Here is a 27,794-nt window from a genome sequence, read left to right on the forward strand (position 1 = left end):
TAAGTACTAATGGAACTATGTTATATTAATGCACTCTCCTAGTTCACAATGTCATCTGAGAGATGCTGCTAGGAAAAAAAAGTATATTACAGTGGTTAGTTCCTACTGACCTGCAAAGCTCTTTAAGAAGTGACTTGATCCACTGAAAGAAGCTGAAGCTTGCTGCTACTCCTAGAGTAAGCAATAAGGAAATGAAATTAATTTTTAGGTGATGTAAAACATTTTACAGTGGGTTATCAAACAACAAAATAAACTGTAAACTTTTCCTACTGTGAAGACACTGAGTGTACATTAGCTTCTGCAGCAGAAAGCAAAACGTATTAAGTTTTGTAAATCAAAACAAAATTACAGATGTAAAACAAACACAGATCCAGCCACATATAAAAGAGGAAAATATAATTAATAGTAGTGGTTTGGTAGTCAAAGTATTGGGCTGTGGACACTCAGCGTTTTTATTTACTTACTTACTGGTGTATTTGTCAACTCAATGCATAGGCTTTGAGGACCCTTTTCATCCAAGGAATATATTACAAGATTTTCAGAGCAAAATTTAAGTTGTATCTAGTTAAACTCCTTTGGATACCATGCCTTGGGGGATAATGGATTACCCCAGGGTGCATTAATAAACAGCTTGATCATTTGGGTTCTTGTTTACTTAGACTCCCTCTCTTAATCTGTTAATATGCTCTTCTTATTTTTGGTAGTAGAATTGCTCGCTTGCAAAATGCTTCATTCTTAGCATTATGTAGTTATCTGTAAAACACCTGCTAGTAAATGTTTATTCCTGCTCTTTTACACAGTTCTTATACCTTTAGGAATTTGCTTTATTGAAGGTACTCTGAAGGCCTTTTTGAATGTTTGAGTCAGATTTCCCTGAGTGTAAGAGAAGGGGGGCAGTGATCTAGAATGTTAACTTACTACAGCTAAAATGTCAGTTCACGTTAAAATTACAAAACTAAGCTCATAATGAAGATCCAAGGAAATTTGGATGCTTGAGAATGCTGACTGCTAGCATAACACACTGTAAACAGAGTGAGTAAGGCGAATATCACTATGTTCTTAGTAGCCTTTGCTACTTTGCACGAATGCTTGGCTTATTGAAAACATATATAACCATGCATTAATATGAAGTGCAGTGGGGCAAAAAAATGGAGACAAGCTGAAGCGGAAGCATGCAATCACCAAAATCAAAAAAAAAAACATCTTGTTACTACATTACCATGTTGTGAATATGTGCTTGCATCCTCTCCATTCATCCTTCCACAACACAACCTTTTTTCCTATTTTTGTCAGCTATATTGTCACCATTAGCCAAAATCATGGAAAAGTGTGTACACAGACAACTTCTTCACTATCTTATCCAGAACAACCTACTTACCAGTTCTCAACATGGCTTTAGACCACACCATAGTGCAACCACTGCCCTTCTCTCTTTTACTGACACAATTAACCACAACCGGAATAAGAAAAAAATATTGTCAGCTCTCTTTCTGGACCTATCAAAGGCCTTTGATATGGTGAACCACCAACTACTTCATAATACCCTAAAAAATCTCCATTTAGACAACCAAACTCTAGAGTGGTTTCAAGCCTATCTCTCGGAGAGACAACAAGCTGTACTCTGGCAGAATAAGCTCTCTAGCCTCCTACCTAATACCATAGGGGTTCCTCAAGGTTCCATACTGGGACCTCTTCTCTTTTCTGTCTTTATAAATGACCTCTACAAAGCCATCCCTGACGCCACCTGTATTCAATATGCTGACAACTCGACATTAGTTTGTTCTGATTCATCTCCAGTTAATCTATTATCAAAAACACAATCCTGTTTCACTGCAGTAGAGAATTGACTATTGGGACGTCAACTTATTCTTAATCCAAACAAAACCAAATTGTTAATCTTCTACCCCACTCATAAGATCATACCCACACCCTTTTCTATTCAATCCAAAAATGGGACAATTATCTCCCCAGACTCCTACACTAAACTACTGGGAGTTACCGTTGACAATAAACTCAGATTTGATATCCATATCAATCAGACTATTAAAACCGTTAATAAAAGAATAAAATCCTTTCTTACTCCAATAGCAAAAATGGCCACTGTCATCTCCTCTCTACCCTCCTATATGCCTCACCTATCCTTACAAACCTTAACATATCTGAAGTAAATAAACTAACATGTTGTTATAATCATATTGCCAGATTTGCAACTGGCATGCCTTACAGAACCCATCATTGTAGCAACCTACAAAGTCTGGGTAGGATAGAATTCCCAAACCTTCTCCAGCAGAGCCAACTCATAGTAGCATTTAAAATTCTTAAACAATCTGACAAAACCCCTGCACTGAAAAACCTAATCAAACCTTACAACAATCTCGATAGTTTACGCTCCTCAAACAAGCTACTAGCTCAAACAGTAAAATACAACAATGCAGGGGGTGACGCTCTCTTTGCCAATGCAATCGGAAAAATACGGAACTCCCTTCCACCCAGCCTCACCATCATTCCCTCCATTAAACTTTTCAAAAATAGGTTAACTCACCATCTCAAGACACATTGGCTTTGCCAATGCACAAGTCCAGACTGACTCCACCTAAACTAGTAATCTTCTTCCTTTACCAGGTCTAACCTATTTAACCTTTACCTCTCTCTCATCTGATTCCTCCTTATTCCCCTCTTCCATGTAAATCTCTTTTCTTTTCTTCTTAAACTAATACCCTATCAAACTATCCTAAGGGTCAGCCTAAAAAGAGAAAAAGAATGCTATAATATGTGTCTGTATCATTTTATATATACTTGGAGTAGTGTATTTAAATACTTTATAATGTCTCCTCTTTTGTGTGTAAACTACCAAAGGAGAACAATCTGTATTCTATTAACATATATTTTTACCTAGTTGTCAATGTTGGAGCTTTTCTCCCCGGGCCTCTGCTGAAAATGGACATGTATCCAGTCGGACCTTCCCGGTCAACAAATGTAAAATAAATAAATAAATAATTTTGCACATGGGGTGGTATGTCACATCAATAGTTACAATCATCTAGAGCGAATGTTCACACTACTGTCTGGCTAGGTCTACCACTGTTCTTCCATAACACACACATGCATGCATACCCAAACCTACAGCTAATTTAGATTGCTCAATCCACCTACTGCAAATCTTTGGAATGTGGGAGGAAACCACTTGAGAAAAACTATGACTTAAAACTGTGCTTGCGTACTAAATATTGACCAATAAACCTACAAAAGCATACAGTGTTACTAAGAATGCTTTATAGTATTGCATCTGTCAGAACATATCTGTCAAAACAAACTATGTTCCATGTTTTATTCTCTATTAAGCCTCAGTCTAGGTGTACTGCCATCTTTCAGGTCTTGGTTAAAAAGATCTTTGGAAGAATCTGCCCACCTGTTTAAGAACTATATAAATAAAATATAGAGTGCAATGCAGTGTACTGGTGAGGGCAAAACATACCAATGTGACACACACCTGCGTTTTTAGTTTAGATGTGTTTAGTTGTGGGTACAGTCTTCAACATTGAGTAGGTCAGAAATTAGGTCTAAATGTCTGGTTCAGCTCTTGCCTGATGTGCTTTTTGTGGAATACATGACAGTGCACTAAGATTATGGTTTAATGGAGAATGTTCACATGGAACATTGTTTCCTGTGACAAAGGCAATATTATAAAGCTTTCTTAGTAATACTGCATGCTTTTGTATGTTCAAAATGTAATGCTTGATATGTGCTGTGCAGTTTTAAATGAGGCATTTAAAGCTATAAATGTAGGTATAGGTCTTTGGCTAAGTGTTCTGGATACCAACCACATGCCAAGATGTGTTGTAATTGAATTGGCAGTCCTTGAAATTTTCCATGGGTGAATATGGTGTACAGGACCCACTTTTAGTCAACTGGTGTCCTAGGCAAAAGGTCTCCACAGCACCCCACCACCACCCTGTGCCCCCATCCTGGTATACCTACACCAACCAGATTACTGGAAAGCACCCTTGCTAGAGCAGCAAACTAGGCAGCCATATAATTGCCCTATGCCTAAGACCGGCTATGATGGTGTATGACAGTGAGTATGTGTGCCCTGCAATGGGCTGGTGTCCTATCCAGGATAAGTTCCTTTGCTTTATCCAGTGTGTGCTGGAACAAGCTCTAGCTCCCCTTTGACCTCAAACTGGATTAGATGAGTAAGTGGAAAATAAATGAATGACTGAATATCATATCATATCATATATCAGTTTTTGTAAAATTCATTCCTGCTTAGGTAACACAGTTCAGATTAGTGACAGAATGACTCAAGTGACCTCTGGTGTACCTTGCTTCATCCCTGTTGTTTTTTAACAGCTCTGGGCTTGGAGACGACACAGCAGTGATATACTGTCACAAAACAGTCAGTCTAAAGTAAATCCTCTGGCTAATGTCAATGCTCCTGTATACAACTGCAACAAAACTTAGCTCACATTGTTAAAGAGACCACTTATGATGTAAGACACTATATTTGTTAAACAATCCAATCTCTTGAAAGTACCTTTTTCAGTTCAAGAAATTCTTCCAAAGTAGCTTTTTTTTTGTTTGAATTGATATTGCATGTAAGGGCAAGCCACTGCTGTGTGACAGTGCCACTGCGATACATTTTGTCTCCAAGACCACAATTGTTAAAAACAACAGGGATGAAGTAATGTACACCAGAGGTCACTAGATTCATTCTGACACTCACCTGTACCTTGTTACCTAAGCAGGATGTAATTTACATAAACTGAGCTGCTCCATACAGCAGTGACTTCAGTACCTTGATCTTCAGCTTCCTTTTAAATTGCATAGCTAAAACCTGCATCAGACTACAATCTTTTTTCAGTGACACAAACTGTGATGTTAGTACTCACAAAAGTGTACAAAGGGACTACCTCAATGGAAAGAGCATGGACTGATTGCACTGACTGCTCAGAATGTTTGAAATCCCACAGGTCATTACAATTGCTTTCCCTACTGCATACATCTTACTTGCTGTCTTACCCTTTGTGTCACCTCTCAGTATTGGCAAACGTCTGTCCAATCAGCAATAGAAACAGCAGACGTTCCACTCATTATAGCACTACTTCCATGTTTTAAGTAGAATACTGTGCCTGATCCACTACCTGACTTAATCTCTGACTTTTCTTATCAATTCTAAAAATAATTAGTGTCTTCTGTAGTGAAAGTCCTTCCTCAGCCAATCTAAAATAAATCCAGCACCCTAAATCAACACCTCTTTTCTTACCTGGGAAATTTACTAATGTCAGCCTTTACAAATGTTCATTCATTAAGCTGAATTATAAAGTGAATACAACATGCATAATAGTGAGAATCACTTATTTTTATTCTTTTCTCATGCTGGCTATTTTTACATTTGTTTGCCTCTCGTAACATGGCTTACAAGAAATATTGTTAATATATATTGATATGGCATTAATGATATATGATTTGTCCAACAAAATTATTTTTCATGTAAAGAATTAAACTATATTCCTAAAAGAATTTAACAATTTTACTTATTTTTTATGTTTATGAGTTAGTGCTATAAATACATGTGCTAAAAATCTAGAATATAAGATTAAGAAGAAAAAAAAAACGATAAACATATAGTACACTTCTCAATATGACATCTTAAATTTAATACATTTAACAGTTTATGAGTCACCCCGCAGCTTTTCTTGCTGACCTCTGCCTGCTACGCTCTCTACAACTACGGCTTGAACCCGCATTTACTCTTTCAAGTGAGAGCTTAGTAGATGAGGTCATACTATTGTTGTGCTAGCGGATTTTTGCATTATCTATTCCTAAATCAGGCATCACAGTGGTGCACTTGAGTATCACTCCCACCTAACAGCAAGAGGTTCTTCATTTTGATTCTCAAGTGGGGTGCCATCTGTATGGAGTTTGCATGTAGGGTTAACACCTGCCCCTTCTTATGCAAGATAGTCCCTATTTGGAAAGTTGTGTACTACGAAGAAACATAAAAGAATAGCAAATGCCCTGAGATGTTAAGATAAATAATTCTTAAGTTTCCTCTAATACATGTAGAAAACAATTATTTTCTATGTGAAACATCATTTTTCTCTCCCTACATCCGACCATCAGCTGCAACCAGATTCACCATGCCTGGCCTCTACCAAACCCATCTCCAGGATGGTGCAGATAGTGTGGACACTACTGTAGCTTCATACTGCTGATAGAGAAAGGGTATTCACAACTCTTCAACCCTCATGGCAGGCTTCTGAGCTCTGCTATGGCCATCATCAGTAGGTCCATATGTGCTTCACAGCACATATGCAACTTTTTGGCTAAGCAGCACACCACTTGCAGTCAGATCTTGGCAAGCTTTTCTGCTACTGCTGCGGCCAACCAGACTGACTCTCTCCCCAGAAGGAGTGAGACAATGTCTTCTATCTGGTCCCTCTAACACTAATATACTAATCAAACACAGGTCATCTAGTAAACAGTAAAAGCTTCATTCCTCTGTGCCACAAGGCTAAGTTAGTTGAAACATTACAATATTATATGAAACAACAGATGTTATTCAAATTCTACAAGAGTGAGCTTTTACTTTTGAAAAAAAAAAAAGAATTCCAGCCCTTAGAACTAGATGGGGTTTGGCTTATACTGCAAAATCTCACATTTCCTAACAAAAAAAAAACAGTTGTGCAAGTGAAAATGATGTAACAATCTATCTATATGTCCTGCCTTTGTTTGCATGGATTTTCTCTGGGTATTCTGGTTTCTTCCTATATCCCAAAAAGATACTGTGTGTGGTTTTGTGAATATATACTATCTATAAATCTGCATTGGTGGCAGTGGTGGTGGGGCGATGCAAAAAAAAAAAGGCCTGGCAATCTACTTCTGTTCCCTGCTTTCCTACAAAACTCTGTTGATGGCAGCAGCTGTCCCTGGAGTTGCTGTAGTAATCTATGTGACTCAACACCATTGGATGGCTGGATTCCTACATTCCAATCCTCTGCATGTTTAAACAATGACTTTCCTTTCCTTGGCAGGCCCTCACATCTATGATGTTCTAGGGCAACAGAATTGGGAAAATGAACCACCTAAACCCTGCTACACATTGTATCTGAATTTTATTTATTTTATTTATTTATTTGACATTTGTTTACCAGGGGTAGTCTGACTGGGTCTACAGAACCCGTTTTCAGCAGAGGCCCGGGGAGAAAAGCTCCACATACAGTACAATACAAATACAGTATAATCCAATACAGTAAAGATTACATTAGAAATACTATACAAAACGTAAGTTGAAAGAACAAACTTCTACAAGATGTAATATATTACTACACATCTAAACAGTTCTATACAGTTAAAACATTACAGATGATAATAATCACTCTCATCATACATGATGTAGAAATAGCAGCCAGAAAGTTAGTGATGCAGACACAGTGAGAGAGAGAGAGTTAAGAATAGAAGCAATAAAGCCTGAGCAGTAGATTAAGGATATGGTATAGAAGCAGAGTAGGCGTTAGAAGAGCTTTAGGATCTTGTAGTCTGTGAGGGATTGAAATGTGAGAGAAGAGGAAAACCTGAGCATAAGGCAGGCCTTATGCAGGAGCAGAGCCATGTATTTTTGAGATGATTTTTAAAGAGGCTTTGAAATGGGTTAGACCAGGAATAAATCTGGTAGCTAGAGGTAGTGAATTCCAATGTATAAATACAGAGTATGAATACAGAGAGTGACCAGGTTTTCTTGTGGGTTTTGAGATAACTAAGAGATTTTTGTCTTCTGATTGTAGGGATCGATTTGGTGTGTAAGATGTAACTAGATTGGCTAGTGTAGGCCAGGCAGTAGGCTTGAAAATATGGTTGTGCAAGGTGGATAGCTGAATAAAGGCAAGCTGGTTGGAAATTTGAGGATAAAGAAATGAGAAGAAATCTTTACACTCAGTGCCATATATCTAAGGTGATGTCCAAGATACAGTGGATAGAAACAGAACAAATGTTTTCAACAGAAGAACTGCTTACTGCCTTAGTTAGCAAGCTGCTGATATGTGACACTAGCGACTCAGCATTGTGCAGTAGTCTGGATGCCATACACCCTGCCAAAAAAGTGAGGAAATTGTCACATTTAACAGGCTGACCTTCTTCAGGGATAGCTGAGGGCACGAGTACAAAATGGAGGAACAATGTGTACAACTCCGTCCTAGAAGATGAAACTATCAGAAACTATAAACAAATTCAATAATGCAGTCTGTATAAACAAAGCATACAACAAAGAAAAGCAAAGGAGTGCTGGCCGCATCAGTTATGGGGTAAAGTATTAAAGTACGCAGGTAAAACAAGCAGAAAGGTTTGGCTATGCAGTCCAAGCAGTTATAAAATTCAGTATTTCTACTAAACCATATTGATTTCAGCATTATTTGTGGTTAATTCCTAGTTCCAAAGAGTTAAGTCACACAATAATTTATATGATTAAATGTATATTATTTCCATTATGGCAGTTAACACAAACTTAGCTGCTTTGAAACTCACAGTTTTGAAAAATTACATACATCTAGTTCTGTCTTCTGTTCTTGCACCCATTTAGTCTGCAGTGCTCCTGTTTACAAATTAATTGATATGTTTGCTTTCAATAATGATTAGTCCCAAACGTGTTTTGCTTATATACTTTTTAGTAAGGAAATCATAAAAATTATGCCCCACATATTTAATGCAGGAAATAAATAAAATATAATAATAAATGAAATAATTCAGGAAATAATGTAGGATGTTATTTAAGGATATTAGTTTTGTCAGATTTATTCTGACCTTCAAATATTTGCTATATATTTCAGATTATAATTTACATTTTTGCCTTCTGCAATTACATTTCAAATTTATCTCAGTATTAAGTAAGTCAGCCAATATTAACATGCAGAGAGGAAATAGCCTGAGTGGCACAAAGAAAATCCTGGGCAGGCAGCTGCGTTTCAGAGGCATCTAGAAGAGCACAGTCAGAGCTCCAAAACCACGTTTCCATTTGCTAATCCTTAATCCTTTCCAAGTGGTAAACTGTCCAAAATTTAAATAGAAGACAGTTGAATTCTGCGAGCCAGAAAATTAGGGAAAATGAAAAAGAACACATTTCTGGTAGCTATAGTACACCACTATGTACAGTACGGTTATATAACCAAATTACATTTACAACAGTAAGCATACTGCATTCTCATTGAAGAATAAGATTTACAAAACATTTGCAGTTTAAAACCCTTAGTGTTATGCAGTAACCATACTGATAACCTAAATGAACCCACATGCTTGTTTTCTTTCTAAGAAATGACAAAAATGTATCGTCTCATTTTCCTGTGCTGTGTTTGCTAAAACAACACTTAAATAGACCAATATCAAAGAATGAAACACCGCATGATTTTTTCTGCGCCCTTGTTCTTTTTTTAATTGCAAAACAGCAACTCAAACAGGGAAAGATTCCAAAGTCCAAACAACAATTTTCTAACAACTTAAACATCTATACAAAATACAAACTGAATCTAAAAAATTAATAATAAACAGGTCAACTATATACACAAAGTTCTTGCTGTAAGCCAGTTAAAAAGAATATCTATCAGTACATATTTCCTTCCAGAACAATGACAATCTAGATCCTAAAACACTTGTATATTAAACCTACTGCTAGACAAATTCAAATCACAACAGTTTAATATTATTCCTGCATACCGATTAACATACTTACAAAGATCTTGGGAAAGTATGTTTACAGTCTTCCATCAGGATGCTATGAACAGTGATATAGCTGTACTGCAGTAAGAATTCTGTCCAGGGTGAAGCCTGACACTTGTTTGATTGCAAAGTTATACAATTCTTTATGGAAGATGAATATTTTATATCTGTCACCTGTTCAAATAGCAGAGCAGCATAGGTCCAAAGAGAATAAACCTTAGAACATGCTCAGAAATTAAGAAAGTTATCCTCTAAGGCAGGGGTAGGCAACCCGCAGCTCTTCCATCCCCCTGAAGTGTCTCCTTGTAGCTTTCAAAAAAATTATATGGAAATAAATAATGTCTATTTTTATTTTTTCTTTCAAAGCGAACACCTCTTATTTTGGAGATGGAGGTGATACTGTGACACTAAAATTAAAAAAAAAGTGTTTAAATATTTTATCAACCAAAATATGCATCACCTACTACAACGTCTACAGCCCGCCTCCTTTCCCTGCTGCCTGCAGGTGGCTAATCTTGAGTTTTCAACTCCCTGTAAGCTAACCATGGATAAATCCAAAAAAAGAAAAGTCTCAGAAGAAAATAGAGAGTTTAATTCTGCATGGACAGATTCATTTGCTTTCACTGCCAATGATGCTGGTGTACCTGTATGCTTGATATGTAGTGAGTAATTAGCAAACAAAAAATGTAAATTTAAAAGATACTTTCAGAACAAACACACAGCATTTGCTGAAAAGTACCATGCTGAAGATGAATGAGTGATTTCAGAACTGCTGTGGAGAGCTGATCAGAGCAAATATACTTTCAAGAAGTGGATCAAGTCTGTAAACTCAACTACTGCTGCTAGTTTTGTGGAAGCTCAGGAGATAGTAAGGCGTGGAAAGCTGTTCACAGACAGAGAATACATGAAAGAATCATTCATTAAAATATCAGAGCATTTATTTTCAGACTTCAAAAACAAATGTGAAATTGTTCAGAAAATTACAGATATGCCTCTCTCTGCACAGACGGTCAAGGACAGGACCATTAAGATGGCAGCAAACATCACCAGTCAACAAATTGAGGACATTAATTAAATTCCAGCATACTCAATAACCTATAATGAGTCAAAATATGTAAACAATATTGAGTAGACAGTGCCAAAAAGCTGCGGTGGTGCAGCAGTTAGCGTTGTCGCCTCAGAGCAAGAGGTTCTCCCTTTCGATTCTCAGCTGGAGTGCCTTCTGTGTGGAGTCTGCATGTCCTTCCCATGGTCGAGTGATGTTTAAAGGCATGCAGGTAGGTGCATGAATGGGCGTGCCTTCTTTGAAGGTTGGCTATCGGGCTGGCAACTCGGCACCGTAAAAATCCACTGCCAATCATTAGTGGACCGGAGTTCCAGTGTGGCAACCCCTAACCAGGAAAGGCTGAAAGACATTACTTTTTTTATTGAGTAGACAGTGCTGTTATTCAGATATATGAACTATGATCAGCTGCAGGAAGAAATCATCGAGTTGAATCGCTAAAAGGCAAAACACAGGGGGCGGGGGGGGCATCTGTCAGGCTTTGGTGAATTGTTTAAAAGTCAAAGAAATAAACATCACCCACAGGGTGTCAGTGGCTACAGATGAAGTATCTAGTATGAGAGGAGCACAGAATGAGTTTGTGACTTTACTTCGGAAGTCTCTGGATTGAAACCTGATGACATTTCACTGCATTCTGCACCAAGAACCACTGTGTGCTCAAACATTTCCTCTCAAATACATGGAGGTGATGAACCTTGTCATTCAAATAGTGAACAAAATAATGGCAAAAGGTTTAAACCACTAACAATTCTGTTCATTGTGAAATGAAGTCAACAGTGCATATTCGGATTTCCTGCTGCATAACAAAGTCTGATGGCTGTCCAGGGGAGAGGTACTGAAATGGTTTGCTGCATGTCTAGAACACATGAAAACTTTGCTGGAACATCCAAATTGGCTGGAAAAGTTTCACATCATGGTGGATATGACACTGCACTTCAACATGCTGAACAAAAATCTTCAGGGAAAAGGAAGCACGATTCTGCAGATGCTGTAGGATGTTTTGCTGTTTAAGCGCAAGATGACAGTGTTTGCCAGAGATGTACAGATAGGTATGCTGTCTCACTTCCCCTCCCTGAGAGAGTTCAAAGAAGCACACAATCACATAAATTGTATTTACAGTGTGCAATCATCATAAGGCAGACTGTATTTGGGGAAAGATTCTTTGAGTTCAGAAAGGAAAATAACACATTATCCTTCCCTGTCACACCCCTGGACATCGACCCATGTCTGCCGAACATGTCCACATTTACAGGAGTAAGTCAACTCGATCTTGAAATTGAACTGGCCGACATAGCTGATAAAGACTTATGGGTGTCTAAGTTCAAAAGTCTGACAGTTGATCTCGAAGATTTTGCCCGTCAGAAGGCCATTCTCACTCAGAAGCACAAATGGAGCAATACTGAAACATGGAATGCCATTCCCGACACTTATATGAACATGAAGTATGCATTTGGAGTCCTGTCTATCTTTGGATCCACATACTTATGCTAGCAGGTTTTCTCAAGCATCAAATACATAAAATGCAAAATTGACATTGCTAAATTAATTCAAATATGCACAAGTCACATACAAGGCAATTCTTGTGAAGTGAGAAGAATTATTACTTTATTAAGGATCTGAGTCTTTTATCCAACCAGGTGAAATGGGCAAATTACGTGAGTAAAATGGTTCTTAACACACAGCAAAACCTCTAATTTCTACATAATGAAATATCTACTCTTTAGAAATATGATTATATCATATACCCATTCACAAACTTTTAATAACATTTTTAGCAGTGGGGCATTATAGTGTTATGTGACCTCTTACCTACTTAATCTTATATTAATACAGCTGTCTAAAGCAATCATCTTAAATGGCAGCTGCTATACATTAATGTAAAGTACTGCAATACATATTTGGAAACTTTTACACAGTTCAAGCAATAATAATTTTTTATTTGAGACGGAATTTATTATGGAACACATATACAGTCACATGAATTTTCTCTAAAGTTTGAAATCACATTCTAATTTTATCCTTTTGTTTCCTGATGTAGCAAAACTAAAGCTTTTGTCTGCCTGTGAAGGAGCTAGTCTAAAACTACAATAATGTCTCATACGTTTTCCAGGGGATTCAGGTAATAAATTTATTTTACATATCAGTGTAGTACATGAGTTGTTTTAGGGTATGTATTCATCGAGAGCAACAGCTCAGTGAAAACTTTCCACATTAGACTTCATCAATACTGCATGATACCAGCATTGCTCCCAACCAGGTGCCCTCAGGAATAACTAATTATCCAATCTGGCATGTTAAAATGAGCTGCGCCCCATTACGACTGAAGGATTTGCTGTCTCCATCACTGTAAAACTGAGACAACATTGTATAGCAGAACAGTTCCAATCTGAATGTGGAGTATGTCTGGCTCTTACAAAATTTCTGGAATCTCAGCAAATAAATCCATATATGAAGTTATATCTAGAGCTACATCTAGGGTGGGCCCAAGATGAACAGTCTGCTCCAGGTGCAAACTGTCGAGAGTATTATCAGCAGGCGCTGATGGTGAGGGAATGCATTGCCCCTTTCATAAATGATTGCATACATAGCATTTGTGGTCAAAAATGAAGAGCTAATGTGTTTAGTGTGTCATAATTTAACTGTAGCAAACTGCTTGCAATATTAGAATCAATCAGCCTACAGTTTCCGGCAAAAGACTTTTTTCTTTCTAGTCTTCAACTTTGCAACATTGAGAAGTTTTTTTTATTTAGCCTCAAATTTGAGTTGAGAGGGCACCAGTTAAGGAATCTAAATAGTATGACTTATGCATAGTTATTCAGGCTGTAGCTATAAAAGGTAGTTACAGAAACATTCTAGGCCTGCTGCCTGTACAAAAAGAGCACAGATAAAGATAAGTGAGACTGCTTGACATAAAACACTGAAGGGAAGTACTGCTCTGCCTGAAGTTCGCTGAAAGCTTGCATTTGTGGGACACAATCTTTCCTACTACTGCTGTGTAAACAATGATAGCTCACAATTATTAAAAAAAATATGCACACTGATTGGGCAGATCAAGCCGAGTGCCCATTGTAAATCCAGCAATGCTTATTAAGGAGTTCAATAGCCATGCCGAAAATAAGTATCACTGGAACTAGAGGTTACTGAACTAACAGTGCTCAAATCTGCTGCTTTTTCTTGTTTAAATATCATGAATGAAACAGTAAGTTAAAAAAATGTAGACGTATGGTTATCACAAAATTAAAGAAATCATGCTACCACCTGTGCGACCTTCCAAAAGAAGGCAACAAGAGAAGCACTGTGCAGGTGAACTTGCATTCAGTAAAACAAAATCCTCATGGGTTGGAATGCCAGGAGAGTAAAACCAAACAGCTAAATATACACATACACACTCCTGACTCCCTTAAAAATGGCAGCGTAAACTGCTGTGTACTGGGCAACTACGGGCATGTACGTGTTCAACATTGTATAGCAAATGTTTTAATTTCCTTACATGGGAGAAGTCACAGAAAATCCATTCATAAACTTTTTTTTTCATTAAATAATGTCATTGTATATTAGCAATGCATACATGAATATATTACTAATAACTGCATGCACAAATCACAGAACCACAATCTAAAAAAATTAACTTCATTTTATTTGAAAAATCTATTATATCAAAAGCAAAAAAAATGTGTACAGAAAAAGAAAAGAGTCTCCTTTTCTGATTGACTAAACTAAAAATTAAAAAAACAATCAAAAAACAAATCATCAAAAATAGCATATTTTAATAGTGGTTCTGTTAGGGGAAATGTGTAGTAATAGTACCCTAATGTGTAGAGTTAGGGGTTAGGATTAGCACATGTATTTATTTATTTTATTTTATTTTAAATTTGTTGACCGGAAAAGTCCATCTGGACAAGTGTCCTTTTCCAGAGGAGGCCCTGGGAGAAAAGCTCCAATATCAAATGGTACAAAGTCTTTAGTACAGAGTATAGTTAGCACACATTAAAAAACATTAAGTTCCTACATTTTCTAATACAACAATAGATTTTGTAACACAGAGTAGATAATTATAATAAGACTATTTACAACAGTAATGGTTCACAGGAGTGAAAAAACAATAGGAATTATAGCAACAACATTTAATACATTCTGAAGGGTTGTACTTAATTTCAGTACGTAGAGTTTTCAAACAAAGATATGTCAGTGTGATTGAACATTGGTAGTAGATAGAGAATAAGTTTGATATAAGAATCAGTAAGGTGTTTGTTGAGTGGATTCAATGTTTGAGGGGATGGTGTAGGTCTAACTTGGGCTGTCGCAGGAGCAGAGCCAGGAGTTTGCAAGGTGGACTTTTAGGAGTTCTTTAAACTGTTTAGATGAGGAAGTGTTCATAAGTGGATCGGGCATAGAGTTCCAAAGTTTGGAGATATAGTTGGAGAAGAGAGATTTACCTGTTGAGTTTTTTACTTTGGTGACTTGGAGGAGGAGTTTGTTGTTTGAGCGAAGGGATCTGGATGCAAAGTATGGTTGGATAATGTCCTTAAGGGCTGTTTTTTTTTCTGGATGGTGGAGGATTTTGTGGGCTATGGTTAGTTGATTAAATTGAAGTAAAAGAGGGAGTTCTAGCAAGTTAGGTTGTTTGAGAGATTGACAGTGATAAGATTTATAGGAAGCATTAGTGGCAAATTTGGAGATTTTGTTATAGTAGGTTTCAAGCTTGGCAAGATTATGTGAATTATATGGATTAAGTTTAATCACGTTTAGTTTAATCACATGTGTATTAAGTGGTGTTAGAGAGTAAAACCTTACCCTACTCCTATCTTTGCACCTAACCCCAACTGCAACCCCACATATTAGGGTACTAAACACCCTTTCCAGAACTCCTGCATAAGACAGACATAGGCACTGCACATATATAATCACATACACACAATGCTAACAACTAGCCCTTACTTGACCCATACTATCCATAAACACTCATACAAGTGCATGTGCATTCACACACATGCACTGACACATACACATGCACTCAACCCATAACACACAACATACATGTATACATTCCCATCTCTAGCCTTTACTCTAACCTAACTCAAAAACACTCCCACTTACCGCTCACGCAATAATCCAAAATTCAACTACTTCACAGTTCAACAAGTGTAAATATTCAACAATGTTTGCCAAAAAAACCTTTGCAACACGTACCTGTGGCCAAAGCATTCTGTACCCATATTTGGACCACTACCTTATTGTGGTGAAGGTATTTTTATATCTCAGTGAAGCACTGAGCTATACCCTGTAAGGTAAACCAAGATGAAAAGGTCAAAGCAGAGAGGTGAGATGAATGAGAATCCACTGGACAAGCTAATTACAAGCCACTGTACTGTTTATGCCAAGAAAACCCTCCGGAGATAAACAACCAGAGACATAATGAAATGACACCTGAAAAAAATTCTCAGGTCATATAATGCCCAGCATACTAATGGGGAACTGTAAAGGAAAAGTATGACTAATGCTAGATTTTGTAACAAGGATGGGGACTGAGTAAGAAAGGGTGTCCATCTGCTGAAGTGCTCAAAGATGAATGTAAACTCTTGCTCAGTTTGGGTGGTGCGTACTGTTAAGTGCTTGAAAAAGGCATTAAGAACTTAAAAGTTTATCTGCTTAATGGAATTTATAGTTACGTCCATTGAGCTTCCTTTGTAATATGCAATCCAGCATCCAAACTTATATTTCGCCATAACTCCTTACAAGTAACACTAGATCATGCTGTTCATATGGTATCACAGATTGAAAAAGTTTGTTTTTCGCTAATGGCAATGGATATTTTTCCTTAGCCACTAGGTGCTTAGTATGATTATTATATTTTCATGTGATGTTGTGCATATGATGTGTCAAAGTGATGACTCTGTTTGTTACCATACATTATCATTTTTAAGTTACAGTTGTTTCAAACTTCCAAATGACACTAGGACATAACCAGCGTATCTGGGCATGACAAGAAATGCACACATGCTATCCAAAAGTAACCAGCAAAGTCTGAAACAAGGACACCACATTCATGAAAAAGGAGACATAGAAATAACTACATAATTCAAACGGGGTTTTGAATAAATGACAATGCTTCTGTGATGTCTAACATAGTATGATGTGGGGCTCTATTAATTAATTAATTTATTTTATTTGCATAGTTTTTTAACTGGAGTAGAACACTGATCCCATTGGAACAATTACTGTCTCAGCCCAGAATGTGAACACACATCTAGGGGGAAAAAAGAAAACAATTTATACAATAACAGAGCACTCTAAAAACAAAGGAATATACAAATATTAAGGATTTTTCACAGATTGTTCAAATGCCAGGGGAAAATCAGCAACAACCATCTGTATAACATTAGTAATACAGACTAGGATCTATTCATATGTAAAAAGAATGCTACAACACTTTTAATGACAGAAGTTTAACATTTTATGGAAAGAACAAGACAGAAAGTAAATTGTTAAGGCCATGATATAAAACTGCATATCTGTTTGTATGAAGAAAAAAAGAATTACACATGCAGATTTTTGATACCCATGCAAAACTAACAAGTTAGCACTTTATTTGAAAATGAGAAGATGCAGATGACAGGAACTAGTTAACTAAAGCATAAGAAGAAGAAAGAAATGTGGTAATGAAAAAGGTACTGCAGAACTATATAAACTAATTCATGTTTGTTTCTTGTGCACTTCCATTATCCATCACGGTAATGAACTTGTAAAAATATTTTTTAATACAATAAAAGAATGTTCACTCTGGCTTTACAGACTTTTAAAGTAATATTGGATCATATCTCTAAATCTCCACAAGGTATTGTCTGCAAACTTCTGGATCAGATGTGGCAAACAGCACAGCTGTTACACATACTGGGGGACAGATTGTCATTCATGGTATAGATCGTATTTAGGCAATATCAGACAGATCTACTAAGGAGTAGTCATGCCACTAAAACTAGAACAGTGAACCTACCCCACCATTGTTATACCTGATGGAGTCGAACACCTTCCCAAAACCCTAAAAGTTCTGCAGCAGTAAAACTCAGTCGACTAAGGCAAGTCTGTTAACTTGCTATTAATTGTTGATATACATTTGAATACCACAATATTCACTTTCATCTAGGGCTAAAAGCAACTCAATTAACCAGCTTAAAGCAGCCAACTCTCTCCTGAAAGTAGTCATTTAGGTTTAAAGTCCTAAATAGTTAATTGAAACTAAACTTATGGAAAGAATAGCTAATAAGCTGAACTTAACTAAACAGCAATGCAGTATACTGATTTTATGCACAGAGCACATATTTACCTACATAGAACTGTATTTGATACCTCAGGTGTTATGCTTACTAGATAATTCTGAACACCTGTTTGTCTTAACACAGAGCTACAAATCAGACTCAATATTCCCAGACAATTCAGCATGTTATTCTAGTCTAATCACTGAATCTATGCAGGAAAGTTTAGAGATGTATGAAAGACGACATATGGCTTTATTTAGCTTAAACTGTACAGCCTCAGCTTTGTATGTTTCTTTAAATTATGCATTAGATATTAGATCTTGACCTGGCTAAGGTCATTGACGCTATTTCTCCTTCCCCATGCTGGTATAAAAAGCACAATGCTTTAAAAATTGACCCATATATGCTAAGATGGATAAACTGGCTGAAAGATAGGACCCACACAGTGCGATTTGCAGGTGCTTCACCAGAAAGTATTAGTCACCCTTGGTGTCTCTCCCAGGCTCAGTGCAGGGACCGACCCTTTATAGTATTTACTTCACAGATCTCCAAGCAGAGAGCTAAGACCTCTGGCTAACAAAGGTCTGCAGACAACTGTTAACTGGAGGTTACTGTTAAGTTACCCTGTTATACCCAATCTATCCAGAATGAACTCACCTTTGATGTACTATAAATGGGCTCAAACTAAATGCTTAATAGTGTAGCATCATCACTTTTGGTAGACAACCCCTCCTGTCATTATACTGTCAGCACAATGTACCACTACAAAACAAAAAATAGTGTTATGAACCTAGGTACTTGGGTTGATAGCACCCTCTTTTTTGACCATTGCATTACAATAGTTATCAGAAAATCTTTTTACTTGGCCAGGTAATTGCCAATGGAATATCATCAAGGTCTAAAGACGTAATCACTTTCTTATATCCTGCATTGATCAGGACAGTTATCAAATACAATGCCCCTTTGGGATGTCTCTCACTATAAACATATCAAGCAATTCAAAAGACCCAAAAGGTTCCTAACTAAAAGGATCAATGACCTAAGGGCAAGAGAGAGACTGGAAGCTGTATCCTTTCACTCAGCATCTTACAGATTCTACAGGGGAGATCTCTGACTCACCTAGTGTGCCATTAGAGACCCTGAATGCCCTGGACTTCCTGTTTCTCCTCAAATATCTCCATCAGTATCACAGCCAGCTACCTAAGTCTTCACCAACAAATAGATGAAACATGACAGTGGGGTAGGCTTTTATCCCAGTATCTTCCAAGCCTTTAGAATAAACTTCCCCTGCATGCTAAGCTTTGTGACTCACTATATTCCTTTAAACATAAACTATAAGACTGGATGGTTATCCACAAGTACACTCCATGATTGACCTGTATGGCCATTCTGAAGAAAAGAGGTGCTGCCTGATGGAGGGTAATGGCAAAGCGAAAATTATCATAAGACTTGGTGACCATGGAATATCTATGAATCAATGTAATGACACTTATATGATGCAGGCCTTTAACTATTTATATAACAGCTTGTGATAATAGGATGTATTGCCAGCACAACTAGCTGGAATTTTGTAAATAATTATGTCATTTGTGAATATCAAGCTGATTTATACAAGATGCTTGTGTTACAAATATATTAGAACTGTATCTCATATGTATATCAAACTGATTTGTACAGATGTTTGGGTTGAAAAGGTATTTATAAAGTGCTTGTGTTTGAAGTGTACCCACAGTGTGCCCTACTGGAGAGAACAGAAATGTACATGCACTATTGTAACTGTTTAAATGTATATGGTTTAACAGAGGAAACTAGCAGATAGGTTAACCTCAGTCCAGCAAAGTTTAAAATATATCTGAAATTAAACCACTTTTTGGGCTAGACCATAAAAATGCTATCGTACAGGTTTCAATGCAGCCAGAGACACAAAGTCTGCACTAGGAAGCTTTCACTACTGTTTTTGGGGTGAACTAATTACTATTTTGGAAGTATGGAGGTATGAAATTGCTTTATGACTTCCAGCACCTGCCACAGATCTGAGCAAACGTAAGTATGTGTGTGTGTGTGTGTGTGTGTGTGTGTGTGTGTGTGTGTGTGTGTGTGTGTGTGTGTGTGTGTGTGTTTGTTTACAGGCAGGTGCTAAATCCTGCCAGCTACCAGCAATGGGGGTTTGCATGGGAACTACAGGTCAGATGGCCAAAAGTGATGTCATTATGCAAGCTATCCCAGAAGTAATACTTTAGATATTATTTTGAGATATCTCTTAGTGAGATAGAGCATTCTCTTTTCTCTCTTGGGTCTGACAACAAGGGCCATTCACCACATCATCTGCCTTGCTCTATTAAGTAAGTAGGGAATAGTGATTCTCTTAGATTCAGTCAGGAATATAATGAAGCTTAGTTTAGATATTGTTTTTCTTTATTTGTCTGAGGCTGTCCTTAAATGTTATGTTAAATATTCTTGTGATTTTGAACTCTGAGGTCACTGTGAATACATAATTAGTATTTTCTTGTGCTTTTATTATTTATTAGTAAATATATTTAAACCTTTCATTGTGGCAGATCTTTGTAGACATATTTAAGTTTTGAGAGTATCTGCATATTTATTTAGTGACACTGTGTGGGTCACTCCTAATAGTGCTCTTGGTCAAACTATCATTTGTATTAATATTAATTTCACTCAGTATATTGGGTACCTTTGGAAGAGCCTTTAGGTAGCTGGCAGGAGTGCCTGGTGGTAGTCATAGTCTGTGCAGGGGGGGGGGCATAGCTAGTAAACCTGTGCCAGCCTTTTCCAGGTGTGGGTGTAAATCAAATCTCAAATAGTGTGTGTGTCAGCTACTTGGGCAAGGCCACAAAGCACTGGTTGGACAGAGAGGGTGCTGGAGTTCTTGGCTTGGACACTCAGCTGAGATATCAACTCTATTGCTGTGCCAGTGGGAAGTCTTACTGGGGATCTGAAGAAAGAGAGAGAAATCAGCCCTGAACTGTGTTCCTTGTGTGCTCTTAAAGGAAATTGTGCTTGAATGTGATTGATGCAGAGAGCTGCATCTGGAGATAATGTGTGTGCACCTGTTATCCTCCCAGTGAACATTCCCCACAGGTGCCAGTAGTGAGAATTGAGGCTCCTTGATTACTGGCCCAGAAGTGGAGGGTCATCACATATTGATGGCAGTGGTAGGATCACCACATCACATATCGGTGAACACTGGTCTGGATACTGAACTTCTGTAGCCTGTAAGCAGCTGAAACAAAAGACCATGTTTGTACTCAAAAGCAGCCACACTGTGAACATTCAGAGTTTCATATCACAATAGTTTTATTTATTTACCTTTGTCAGCTCAGTTAGTCAGGGAAAGCAGGCAAGGATGTCAGCAGAGGATTATGGCAAGTTGACAAGGAACCATTTGGCTGAGATGTGCCAAAGGGCTGTGGCATGCCAACCTGACTAAAGGGGAAATTATTCTAGCCTTAATCACAGCTGCAGCACAGACCAGCAAACAAGAGGACTGACATTAGGGATGTACAGCTCTCAGAAACAGGACAGTTCAACTTTTCCTCAGAGGAATTAAAACTCCATCTGGAGTTAAAGAGACTTGAACTGGAATCCAAATGTTTGGAACTAGAATCAGCAAACAAACTGCGGCATTTGGAGGTCAAAGCAGAATCAGCAGAAGGACTTGCTGCATTTGGAGGCTGAAGAAAAAAAGAGGGAGAGGCAACATGAAAAGGATATGCTGACTCTTTGCCAGGGTCATGGAGGTAATGGGAAAGGGAATAATTGAACCACAGAAGCAATAAAAGTCAGTAAATTTTTCCACAATTTACAAAGAGTGATAATTTTGATAGTTTTATTCATATGCATGAAAGGGCATGTAAACAGTATAATGTTGACCAAGGGCTCTGAGTATGGCTCCTGGCCCCCTTACTCCACGGTAAAGCTGTAACTGCTGTTTCTAAATTGTATGATATTAACTGCTTAGACTATAACAAAGTAAAGAAATATTTATTAGAGTGCTTTAAGTTAACATGTGAAACTTATAGAAAAAAGCTTTGTGAGCATAGACACAAGGCAGATGAAAGTATGTGTGATTATATTGTGGAGTTAAGCACTTATTTTCATAGGTGGTTGAGTGGGTGTCAGGTTACCACTTTTGAAAGGCTGACAGACCTTTTGGTGAGGGAACAAGCCCTTAGCACTTTGCCTGAGGATATGAGAATCTAGTTGGCAGATGGGAATGCAACACCATAGATGAGCTGGGAAAAAAGGGGATCTCTACTTAGCAAGCAGGGCATCACTGTACTGGAAAGGGATACCCAGTGCTGCACATGGATATAAGGGAACCCATGGTGAGCAGTCTAAGCCACACCAACAGAGCCCACCAGTAACAGGGGAAGCCACTAGTTCAGGTACAAGGCCAGGATCAGGGGTTAAATGTTAAAAATGTAACCAGTGCAACCATGTATCATATAGATGCCCACGGAGGCAAGGTGGAGAACAAAAGGTGGGGGAGCCAGCAAGTGGGAATAACAGCATGCCAGTTGTAAGTTGTCTGGAGACAACAAAGGTACCAAACTACCACAAGAGGTTATATCCCATCTTAGTAGATGAAAAACAGGTCACTGTTAAGAGAGAGAGACAGCCTCTGGCCTAATCATTGTGAAGCCTATAATGGTTAAAGAGGAATACTACTTGCTTGGGCAGTCTATTCCAGTTAGAGCTGTAGGAGGGGACCCCATTCCAAATACCTTTGGCTAGGGTTCACCTTTACTGGGAAGGTGAAAAGAGAAGCAAGTAAGTAGGTGTGTTTGAGGATATCCCTGCAGATGTCCTGATAGGCAGGTATTTTGATAATGCAGTACCTTGTGTGCATGCAGTTACACACATTCAGGCTTGGAGATAGGCATCTGGTAGCCTGGGGTGTTTCAAACAGACCACACATGTGAAGCCAAGACTGGTGAGGTGGCTACTTCAGGGAGAGAGCTACTCTGTAGCTGTAAGCCTGAAGGTGAGCCACAGCAGCTGGGGGTACTGATGTTCCCATGGACAGAGTGACTGCAAGGGCAGAGGTGAGTAGTAGTACCCAGGCTGACAGTGAAGCACTGCTGTCAGAGGATACCAGACTTCCTGTGGAAGGAGAGCTGGAAAGGGTTACAAAGAGAGAGCTGAGACAGGCTTATCTCTCAAAGCATGCATTACAATGCTTGCGGGAGTTAGCTAAAGAGGCACCTGATTCTCAAGGAAAAGGGGATTCCATATATCAGAACAAAAGGTTACTGAAGAAAGAATGGACCCCTGAGGGAGGGCTAGAGGGTGAGAGAATACAGCTTTTGGTAGTACCCATAGCCTACTGTCTGGCACTTCTAGATATAGTCCATAGCAATCCATTTGCAGGTCATATGGGCATAAAGCATACCAAGAGACATATTATGCAGAACTTTTACTGCCCTGGGATTGCAAGGGATGTAATCAAACAACACAATGCTCAGTTATTTTCATCCATAGATACCAAAATATTCCAACTTGAAATCACGAGTCATGGAAAGCCAGGATACTGAACAAGCAACAACATCTGTCATTTTCATCCACAGACACCTTCACCAATCAATTATGTCCAATTAATTTTCCACTTACATCTGAGATGTCTGACTGCAATGAAATGAAAATAAACAAACAAGAACAACCTTGACTTTTTATATTATTAAGCATGTGACTAAATCTGTGCCCTCAACTGATGAAAATACTGTCCTTCAAAGTGTGTAAAATTATTAAACACCAATACTTCCATGAATTCACATATAACATTAAGTTCATCATTGGTTAAGAATTCATAACCACACAACATGTCACTAAATCAATCAAGCCCAATTCCATGAAGACTAGAAGAAAATATCTCCACCACATTCAATGTCACAAAGAAGCCTGAGTCTGAAGATATATCATGAGACAATTTGCTAAAAAATGCCCCAATTTTTTCATAAATATTTAAAATTGTGATAAAAGGCTTAAATGTAATGTCTGTGTAAATAGCCAAATGTTGTGCTACCGATACACCAGGATCAACTATACGATCCAAATGGGATCACATATGAATTTGTGGACCTTTGGTATGTCAATATAACAAAAAAAATACCACTGATTTTTATTGTTATTTACATAATAATCATAGTAAAGAAGAGTCCCCACATGATTAGAATCCATCACTCTAGACTATTTGTAGTGTGTATCATATCTATTGCATCTTGGGGTGGAAATTCTAGATGAATGGACAGCATTGCTTATGTTGATTATTTAACAGTGCTGCTATAAACTTTTTTTCTTTTCTATGGATGCTCTCTCTGTCTTTTTAAAGATGAGAAGAATGCCTTGTATTAGTTTATGTTTTGTTTTAATGTTTCTCTGGTGATCTAGGAGCTTAACTGAACTACCTGCCAATAGCAGGCACTGTCTGGGCTTTAAACTGCATCAATTCATGGGATGATTAACAGTGCTGTTATAAATCTTTTTATTTTCTTTGGGTGCTTTCGTCCATCTTTTTAAAGATGAGAACACCTTTTATTATTTTCTGTTTTAAGAGTTTCTGTAGTGATCTAGGGGATTGATTTATCCACCTGCCAATAACAGGCACTCTCAGGCTTTAAACTGCATACGTTCAAAAGGGGAAGTGTGATGAGTGGGCATCTCATGTCAATGTAAAGATGCAAAGATGCTCTTGCCACTTCTTTGTGTGATTACTGTGATTATGTGGTATATGGGTCACAAGGGATACTTTACTGTAAGTTCTGCCTTTATTGGCTGGATTAGCCTTACTATTTTTATCTGGGTTGTATTTTTATATTTTTATTTTGTATTACATTACACTTTGATTGTGGCAGCTTTAAGTCATTTGCCTACTTTGTTTATTGAATTTTTATTAGTCTGCAAAACATCATTCTTACAGTTAGGCAGGAATAATTCATAGGCTAACATCAACTATTTGGTTATATGCACTTTAGATATAAATCCATTATAAATGTGGATAATCTAAACAGTTATGCACTGGATGATTTAATTAAACATATTAAGGGAATGTGAAGGGTGTGGGGTGTTTATGAGGCATAAAGGCAATAGTATTTTGCAGTGTCTCAGACTAGAAGATTCAAAACAATTTACTGAAGACAAGACACTAGATGATTCTTCAACGTGTAAATGTGGCAGCCTCAGAGCTTTAATTACTATTAAAGACTTTGTTTCAAACTGGATAGATTAAACAGGAAATGCTGAAGACAGAAATGGGATTGAAAATAGGTTCAGAAGTTGTGGTAAATGACAATATAACAGTGGAGAGGATAAAATGGATTAGAATCGATTCTACAGAAGCCAAACAGAAGATAGTAATATTATCAGCTGTGATTCTTTTGTTACTGACACTACAACATCTGATTGCAAAACTGTGGCTACATCAATCCTCCAAATAGAAAAGGAAAAACAGAAAACATTTAATTAAGAATAAGAGGAGCAATCTAGGTAATAAAATAAATTAAAAAGTGGAAAGAAAAAAGTTAAAGTAACACATGATGAAAATGGGTTAGATTTAATAAGTAAATCTATAGGTAAAGAAGTAGTGAATAATGTGCTTTTAGATAGGCCTGTTAATATTGCTAAAAATAAGAAAAATAAAAAAGAGCAATTGGGGTATTCCCACCTACACTTGTGCTCATACCTCTCTACCTCTTAGCACAAGAAATATAGACAAAGCCTAAAATAATGGGGGGAGCGTGAACAAAGTCTCTTATAAATTTAGAAATTTGCTAGAACAACAGGATATGTGTTAGCATGCATTTTCTGAAGGATATGAAGTCTGAATCTCAAACATCTGTCACTATTTAGTGACTTCAGTCCTCAAAGAAAACCACAAATTATATGAGGAACAGACTGAAAATATGAGGAAAAAATCTGGACTTCCTGGGAAAATCTGGATACTTGAGAGGTATGCTGGAACTTATTACTAACAATGAAGGAATAAATCTTATGGATTTAGTGCATACATGTTTACATAGTAATTACAAACTGATCTATAGTCTTCAGTGTTAATAGCACTGCTATTGACAGAATGGAAAGCAATTGAATCTTATTTGTAGGTGATTCTATGTTGAAGCACTCTGATAAAGGTTTGAGTAAGTAGGATAACTTGAGAGTTACAGTTTCTTCATTGGCAGCTTTAAAACTGGGTGGTATCACATTACTTCATAGTTTATTTAAAGGTAAAACTAATTACAAACTGATTTTAACTCATATTGGCAGAAATAACTCAATGAATACACCTCTGAATTATATGAAGGAAAATCTAGTTATGATTTTTGAATTATTTAGCAAAATAATTCCCTCTCCAAGATGGACTGATTACCAATTTACCAAGGAGCATAAGTTTAATACTTGACTGAGCCAGTTGAACCATGTTAACCCAATAAAGACATGGAAAGTATTTATGAATTAAGAATGTTCTCTAGTAATTTATATAATTTAAGTCCATAGAGATCTGGGTTTAAGGTACAGAAATTTTCAGAACTGATTAAGTCTTTTTTATGACAGCAATTTATTACTTTGTAATAATTATTATTATTACTTTTATTATTAATACTACTGACATCCCTTCATATCAATAGCAACACACATTTAACTATTGCTGTAGTTTACATTCCCCCAGGCCAAAATATTCCCATCTTTGAGGATTTTCTATCCTGGGTAAATCAAAATTCCTCACACGAAACCATAATCCTTGGTGACACCAAGATTAATTGGCTAAACCTAACCATGTCCTCTCCTGCAAATAGTACAAATCTGCATAGCTTCACACAGCTTACCACCACCCCTACCCATGGCCTAGCCACTAAATCTGAATCTACCTTAGACTGGATACTAGTACAAACTCAGGCACCCTTCCCAACACACTAAGCGACCACCTCCCAGCATACAACCATAGGACTCTCTCCCAAATAACCAAAACACACTTCTATAGACTATCATGGAATCTCAACAACTCTGACCAAAATAAATTTTTAAGCCTTTTAAAAGCTCAAAAATGGACCCCACTAAAATTACTTCCCTTGGATGAGGCTACTTCAACAAAGTTTTTCTAGATAGCCTGAATAGCATAGCCCCTTTACAAACCAAATGAATGAAAATTAATCATGTCCCCTGCTTAACGAAACAGACCAAACAAAGTCTCCTATATAGAGACAAAGCATGTAAAGTATGGCAAAAAATAAAACAAAACAAAATGAAATCAGCTGCAAACAACTCAGAAATAAAGCCAAAAAACTAGTTATACAAGATAAAAGAAGCTACTTTTCAACTCAACTATCTTCCTTACACAATAATCCAAAACATTTTTGGAAGTCGGTCTCCACCCTGCTTAATCTTGGCACCATACAAAATCCAACCCCTGCACCCGATAAGACTCCAAAAATTTGCCATGACTTCAACACCCATTTTATTTCCTCCATTCAAAAATGAATCAAAGAATCATTGCCAGACACAATTGCAAATTTACAATATTCCACTAATTCCACACTTATTAATAACAGACCCTTTTCCTTAGACATCCCAACTAGTACTCCCTCATCTCTCCAGACCAAACTCAAAGATGTTTGAGTTTGGTCTGACCAGTTTGTGTTCTTTTGGTTCATTTACTATACAGTCTGTACCCACCTCTTTCATACTTAGACTCCTAAACAAACCAAAACCCTGCTCCCTTTCTGCAGATAATCTTCCCCCAGAATATCTACAATTAG

The 27,794-nt window shown here is 37.4% G+C and overlaps 1 protein-coding gene across 1 annotated transcript in view; it reads right to left on the reverse strand.

Moving 5' to 3' along the window:
- SLC12A8 (solute carrier family 12 member 8) overlaps positions 1–27,794 on the reverse strand; it is a 1,470,733-nt gene that overhangs the window by 38,771 nt on the left and 1,404,168 nt on the right. Inside the window, exon 12 of the mRNA XM_044075012.1 lies at positions 111–171. Coding sequence (XP_043930947.1) covers positions 111–171 — 61 coding nt within the window. The remainder of the gene's footprint in view (positions 1–110; positions 172–27,794) is intronic.

The sequence above is a fragment of the Protopterus annectens genome, chromosome 6.part0 (genome assembly GCF_019279795.1).
Source record: "Protopterus annectens isolate FY-2018-M chromosome 6.part0, PAN1.0, whole genome shotgun sequence".
NCBI lineage: Eukaryota > Metazoa > Chordata > Ceratodontiformes > Protopteridae > Protopterus > Protopterus annectens.